Genomic DNA, 7939 nt, shown 5'->3' with positions numbered 1-7939 from the left:
TTCAAAACTCTATAAGTAAAAAGATCCCAATAAACCCAAGTAATTCCCCGGGAAGGTCTCGATTCCTAAAACAATAAAGGCTCGAACCTTGGTTCGACCTATCAAACATTCCCAAAACAAACCCGTCATTGCCATGACGAAGATAAGTGTAATCCACACTCCGAAAGTCGCATTAAATGCACGAATACAGTCAGCACATTTTAATCTTAAACACAAATAAATCAAGCTCTATTGAGCGATGAAACATTAATGCAGTGCTGCAAAACATAACCCTGTCATGTCCACTAGAAAGCGATAAGACAGAAACCAGTAAACGGCCGAAGCCTCTCAGAAAACGGAGACACACGTCTCATATAAGTTCACTCGGTCGAAGCCTCTAGAAAACATTTTTCAGAACAGTTCATGCAATATTTGTGCAGAATTTAACAAATAAGTCGAACAAGTCGACTCTAGGTCATTAACTAATAACGGTGAGTTGCCACTCACGATCACAATACATTCAAGTCGAATTTATCGACGCCTACACACAAAAATAGCTAGTAAGTAAGTTGCCCTAACCTCGAGTTGTTCCAGTCTCACGGTGTAGGTCTCCCTCACAAGCTTGTTCAGTCAATCCCAAAGTTTCCACAATTGAACCTTTGAGCAAACAAGGCAATAATGAATCAACACAAGTCGATACAGTCGAAACAATCCTAACTAATGTTCGACTAAGCTCAAGAAGCTTCAGAGTACAACATTTAGGCACGAAAGGAAGGGCTTCCCCCGAATGGATGAGTTTTGACTCGATTCAGGTTTTGTACAAAAACACTTTATTCGCTAAAACGTGCATAACTTGAGCTACAGAACTCGGAATGACACGAAACCGGCGCCAAAATTTCCACAATTGAAAAAGCTACGCAATGACTCAGGTCATAGAGACCAAAAAATTATTTTTGGACACGGTACCCAAGCAAATAGGTTTCGGCCACTATGGAAAATAAGGTTTTCGAACTTTTTCTTCGATCTAAATCAATTCCTAGGTATTCTTAGGCGATATCTAGGCCAGGGAAACTCTCAGAAAAATTATCGGGTCGAAAATTGTCGCAGGGGTATTTTGGTCATTATTTTTAGCTCGGAAACTCAAAATCAGAATTTCGAAAAACAAATTTGATGAGCTCGATCCTAACGACATTTATAACAACTAATCCTAATGAAGCTAAGCTCAGTCGAGAGTTTTTGATCCAAAAAGCGGAACCTCTGTCAGAAAATGGGTATTTTCAGAAAACTTGACCTCTGCGACGATTCGACAGGATTCAGTCGAAAACAACTGAATATTCATGCTCTGGAGCACGTGGGCATTAAGTTTAGACACCAAAATCAGCTTATTTGGACAGTTTTACAAAAAGCTCCAAACTTTGAGCTCAGAAAAACATAAAAAAAGTCGACAGATCTGACGATCAGAAGTGAGGGATAGTAACTATACCTCGATGTCTACGCGTAGCAACAAACGGAACGACGATCGGTCAAGATTTGAAAAAAAATCACTTTTCCTCCAATCCTCCAAGAGCTCTCGGCCGTGTGTGTTGTGTTTGTGATTTTTTTTGTTTTTTTTTTTCATTTTTCATACTATATATAGGAAATGGGAAATGCAGAAAAATGAGAATTTCGCGATTCCGATTTTTCCTACTGATTCCAACGTATTTTAGACACGATATTCTTCCCGCTGAATCTTCTAATTCTCCAAAGAAATATCAGTATGATTTTTGGTTTTCGAGGCTTGTTTTTAATGTTTACCGGCTTAAAAATGCACTTTATGCACTTTATGCTTTTGACCCCGGATGCAGAAACTTCCTTCTGAAGAAAGATTCGGAACGTCGATTAGAGTGGGCGTGCGCGGATGAAATCTTTATTTGAAGCTCCGAATAGAAAAAGTCTTCATCGTCCGTCGATTTTAGGGTTTTTGAACTATCAGGGATTTCGTTTCGGCAAACTTCCGAGAATTGGAATTTGACGTTCGTACATTCCAGGGTTTCGCATCGAAATACTTGTTTACTGACGAATAAGAGAAATTCTAACATTTCTCTGAAGATTTTTGGAATTAGTTTCCATCGCGTCCTAAAGTGTAAATTAGCTATTTACTAGTGTCTTTGACCTAAGATTAGGCGAATGTTAGTCGTGCTATACTTTTATCGGTTTTGATACAATCCTTGAACTTTTCCTGAACCTTCTCCTTCATAAATTTATTTCATCCAATAAACTCTTGTTCAGGTTTCCCTTCACGATACATCGAACTTATTCGTTAATAAGGAATTTCACTAATTTATTCTAAGCTTAAAATCTTGGGTCTCACACCGATTCTTTTCAATCCCTCGCCAATCTCCACTAGGTAAACACATTTCACCTAGTCCACAAGACACGAGCTTGAAGTATAAAAGCGTAGTTGTCTTTAAATGCTTGCTCGCCTCTGTCATTGCCTTGATGATTCCCTAAGCAGAACGCCCTTTGCCACTTTTCACTTGGTACAACGTTCCTCGGCTGGCGGTTTCGACCAAACGCACAGGAACTATTCCCAAGTTTCAAGTTACAATAGCTTCTCAGCTGGGGATTCACTCGATGCTCACCGGACAAAGAAGCATCAGCACGGGGAACGAACGGAGACTTGAGAGCAAAGAGAGAGGAGCAAGGGTTCTTGCGGTCGAAAATGGAAAATAAAGGCATTGAGGGTTTTTTTATAGGAAAAGTGAGGTTGAGAATAAAAGGTAAAAAACCTTTGGTATGGGGCGCGTCGTCTAGATGCGCACGTTATTTGAATTGCGGGGTGAAATCGAAGAGGATAATCATGATTACCTCGAGATGACGCGAAGCTTTTAATGCTATGATTAGATGGGGATATGACGGTTGATTTCGAGCATGACGTTTGCCTAGGGGCGTGTGACAAAGGGGCGCGTCGCTTGGCTGAAAATGGAAGGGACAGTTGGTGTGCTAGTGCAACAGCTGGCAGAGGTATAGTTTCTATGTTGATTACTATCTTATTCTTAAGTTACCTTGTAATGACCAATATCTTTGTGTTTGTAGGTTTTTGTATCTTGGGATGAGGTTTTTGACTTGACTCGGAATGTTGGAAAGAAATTAGGCTTTGTTGTTGTTACTACGAGGTCTGATTATGGGAGCATTACAAAGAAGGAATTTTTGGCATTAGGATGCGAGCAGGGTGGCAAATACAATTTGTACAAGTTTGTCTTGAAGCGTCAGGGTACCAGAACAAGAAAGTGTGAGTATCCTTTCAAGTTAAGAGCGAGACCAAGGAAGGACGACACGGGTTGGAGGGTGAAAGTGCTACATGGAGAGCACAATCATGAGAGATCGGAGACTTTGTTTGGCCATGCATATACGTCGGTCACCATCAGACAAATGTCAATGAACGTATGTCATACATTAAGTCCAAGAGGGGGCTTTGAAAGAAATACAACACTTGATGAGGTTGTTGGAGCAAGACAGGCTGAAGAAGGATCCATTGTGGTTAGATCTCTATTATGGGCATATCTAGCTTCAACTCAGTTTTTTAATCAATTCCCCACTATTGTTTTGATTGATAGAACCTACAAAACCAATAAGTATAAGATACATTTTCTGGAGATGGTAGGTATGACATCAATTGACATGACATTCACTATAGCTTTTGCATACTTGTCCAATGAGCGTGAACCTTTTACATGGCGCTAGATAAATTGAGAGGGGTGGTATTTAAAGAAGATGATTTACCAAAGGTTATTCTAACTGTCAAGGATAATGCTTTGTTAAGCGCAGTTGCAACCATCTTCCCCACATGTACTCATTTGCTATGTCAATTCCACATTGCGAAGAATGTGAAGGCAAATGCAATATTCATACTTCTACACCATACAATAATTAATGCATCTTTTGAGCAAAGTATATTCATCAGAGAGCATAGATTAGAGGACAAGTTATACGACAACTTAAGGGCCTAGTGTCAAGGATAGCACTTTAGTTGATCGCAAAGGAGAAAGTGCAGATTGGACCATGCAATTGTGCTATCAAGAAAACAGCCTTCCTTGTGCATGTGAGATTGGCAGGTACTCTTCCATTCCATTGTTGTCAATGCATCTACATTGGAGGAGGCTTACTTCAACAACTGCACCTAATGAATCCAAACCTGTTTTGGATTTGAGTATTTTGTCTGAAATGGAGGTTATATCTCATAAGTTTGAATAAGCTAGTGTTGCAAGAAAGAAAACTCTCAAAGAGAAGCTTCAAGAGATTACATACCTAGATTAGACTTCCATGTGTCATCCTTCTGATAAACTTAAAACAAAGGGGTGGAACAAAAAGGAACACAAAGGCTCCACTAAACACGACCCTTCACATTGGAGCATGTTGATGTACTCATGGAGTTACTACAAGCTAGCAACTTCACCTTTCCATCTGTTGATATGACAAAGGTCTCTAAAGGGGAGGACGAGAAAAACAGAAGAGACTGATCTCCACCCCTACGGAATCTGCAACCAAGAAGAAAGGGAAGGTGATACCACCCATCCGCCTCAGCCGCCCAAATTTAACTCAGCTCCATACATTTATGAAGTGCCCAAATCCTTCCATAATTATGTAGTTAACATTGTGGACGTTGTGAATGATGAGAATTGTGGATTTGTGAGTATTGCTGCCTTGTTCGGAATTGGGCAAGAAATGTGGCCTCATGTGCGGCAGTCAATGATAAATGAGCTTACAACTCACAATGCAACATATATGAAACTTTATGGTCCAACACACTGTTCCAAACAGTACTTCAAACCTTGCATGTTAGTCCGAAGGACATTGTAACATCAGAGAAGTGGTTGAGCATTCCGGATATGGGTCACCCTGTTGCTTTGATGTTTCATGTTGTGTTCGTGACATTCTCGGGTAAAAGCTGCTCTACCTTCTTGCCTCTTACTGGTCCAGTGCCACAACCCCTGGACCACAAAGTTATATTTGTACTACATGTCAACAACAATCACTAGGTGCATGTATAACTTGTCATGATTTTTACTTAAATGTTTTTTACATTACATACATATTACATAACATTCATGTGTATTTAACAAAGATATTAATCGTCTTATAGGTGCACTTACATAATGGATTCCATATGTCAGCTACTAATCCTCAATGGCATCTGATGACCCGGGATTTAAGGCTATTTTTCTAATTTATTTGCATGCATTTTAATATAATTTTAGGATATTTTAGTCATTTTAGGACACTTTAGGCTTATTTCATGCATTTTATTATTTTTGTTTGGTTTTAGTATTTTTCTACATTTTATATTATTTTTCTATATATTATTAGGATTTCTTTACTTTAATTTAGGATTAGATAAGTTTATGTTAAGTAGTTATCTTATTTTATCTTTATTTATTTTATTTTATTATCCTTTGATTATTTTTTTCCTATTTTGATTGTTATTTTATGAGAAGATTTGGAAAAGATAGAGAAAATTCGGAATTAAAAAAGAATTCTGGAGGCTGGAATCATGTGCACCGCAAGTTCACAAGCTTACCATGCACTTGCTTCTTGGATCGCGACACGTGGCCGGTTCTGGAAAGGAAAGCGCAGGATCACGCGAGTGCACAGTTTTACGGTGCATGTGACTGCAGCGGATCTTCAGCTGCGCCAGAAAAGACAAAATAGGCACAGAACACGAAAAAACACTATAAAATCAGTTTTTAACCTATTTTTTTGGGATCTTTTTCATCTTTCTTTTCTCCAAAACCTAATAAACACTTGAGAGACTCTTGGAGGAAATTCCTTGGTGGAGGAGGAAGGCTAGGCCCTTGAGGGCCAGTGTCAGGGCCATGGAGGAGGTGACAACTCCTCCGGACGTCCATAACTCCGTTCTATATTGGGTTCTACTTTTCTCTTTACCTATTTTTGTATTTTGACTCTCTTTTAGTATTTGGGATGATAGTAATTTGATTGTACTCTTGCTTAATACACTTTTATGAAATTATAAGTATGAATTTTTATTATTTGGCGTTTCTCTCTATGCTTAATGCTTGTCAATTGATGATTTAAAGAGTTTATATTAATTCATAAATAGATTGATAAATTGATATGAGTTAAGGTAGGCTTAGTTCATAGAAAGGGGAAAAATTCTTATGTCGTAGGTTATTGATTCTCTTTGTGCGTTCAAGTATCTTTTGCCAATATAATGTTTTTTAGGATTTGCATGACAATTGAGAAGTTGGTGTGAATTTAGTTAATGAGAGAAACCACCCTTGTATCAGTCATCTTAAGAATGGATTGTCTTAGGTTGGGTTGAGATTTTCTAGGTGACAATAGGAGACATTAACTCTTAGGTATGAATATCATGAGTTGGGAATGAGGTCTAAACCGAGTGACAGTCGGGATACTCACCTCTGTAGGATAGGATAATCTAGTAGGAACTATTAGGATTTCTTGAGTGACAGTCAGGGATTCTATCCACTAGGACATGAACTTTTTAGGTTAGGAACAGAGCTTGGGAATGTCTTATCGAGTAGGTATGTGCTATAATGCTCCTTTTATGATCACTAGGGCTTAAGGGATTAAGGCTAGGTTCTTAATTGGTAGATTTACTTAGCTAAGAAATTAGTAGGTGAATAGCTCTTATCGGCATCTTAAATAATAATTTCATCTTATAAGAGTATATTGGTTGAGAATAAGTTGTAAATCAAGTGAACTCATTTTCCAATTACGCTTTCTTCTTTGTTTGCCTTTGTGAACTTCTTTTATTGCTTTAGTTACCATTTTTCTTTATTTAATAAACTCATATTTCACTTTTTAAATTGCTCATCCAACATCTAGCTAGTGAGATTAATACGTAGCAACACAATCCCTGTGGAGACGATAAAACCCGACACTATACTACGATTGAGTCTTAAAAGGGATTTGATAGTAGTTAGTGGAAGAAAAACCTCTTCATTAAATATCCTTTCATCAGCATCACCATTGTACTGAACAAGCTCTTACTTGGGAGTTACCATACGTGGATCGCATGGCTCAATATTAGGGAATTCTTGCACAATAAAACTCACTGAAGAGCGATGAAATCGTAGATTTTACCCTTGAATGGGTTTAGGCAATGGTAATAGAATGTAAGATTGTAATATTGTAATATCATTCATAAATTAATGCTTTCGGTTTTTTATCTTTTGTCTTTTGTCTTTTGTTTTAGTAGTCAATCATATCATTTGTTTGTCATATATAGCCAACTTAAGCACTCACAAAACGCGTTTCTGTCCCACTTTAAAGTGCATTACTCTCGTGCTTTAAAGTGTATAATAAACATACTTTGTGAGTGCGTAAGTAACACACATTGAAAGTGCGAGGGAAATTTTTTTAAGGACCTTTTCGGATTTTACAAATATAAGGGTGGCATGAATAGATGTTGGGGTGGCAATATTGTAAGACCCTCAACTTTTGGATTATTATATAATTAAAAATAATAATTATTTATATTATTATAACTATAATATTATTATTTGTTTGAATGTTGATTTGTTGACTTGTTGTCTGTCATTGACTTAATTTCTGATTGTTCTTTGTTTTATTGTTCTGATATCTGACTAATGACTGATGGGTCAAAACGAATGCAGAAATGAATGAAATTAATTGTGTTCATAGGTAAGAGCGTATATTAACTTGAGGGAGTGTTGGTTTGGTAAATTAAGTGATTGATGCATAGTTATAATTTTTAAGTCTTAGGTTTATTATGAAAACCAAAAATTATTGTAGAAATAGGCTTGAAAATAATTAAATTAATTATTTAAATATTATAAAGTAAAAAATAAATTATATATTCCATGTAAGTTGTATTCATGAATAACACTTAGGAGAGAGAAAATTTATTTTAGTTGGCGTATTTCAAATATTTAAGGAGTACATATATTTGTTTTGGTAATTATCTAAAATAAAATTAAAA

General features: G+C 37.1%; 1 protein-coding gene across 1 annotated transcript; it reads left to right on the top strand.

The window, feature by feature from the left end:
- The first annotated feature begins 2940 nt into the window (after positions 1-2940).
- On the top strand, positions 2941-3702 carry LOC130744891 (uncharacterized). Its single transcript, XM_057597067.1, has 2 exons — positions 2941-2982; positions 3055-3702. The coding sequence occupies exons 1-2, from the start codon at positions 2941-2943 to the stop codon at positions 3700-3702; spliced, it is 690 nt and encodes a 229-aa protein (XP_057453050.1).
- Positions 3703-7939: the final 4237 nt, after the last annotated feature.

The sequence above is a fragment of the Lotus japonicus genome, chromosome 1 (assembly GCF_012489685.1).
Source record: "Lotus japonicus ecotype B-129 chromosome 1, LjGifu_v1.2".
NCBI lineage: Eukaryota > Viridiplantae > Streptophyta > Magnoliopsida > Fabales > Fabaceae > Lotus > Lotus japonicus.
This window is presented reverse-complemented; position numbering and strand designations above follow the sequence as displayed.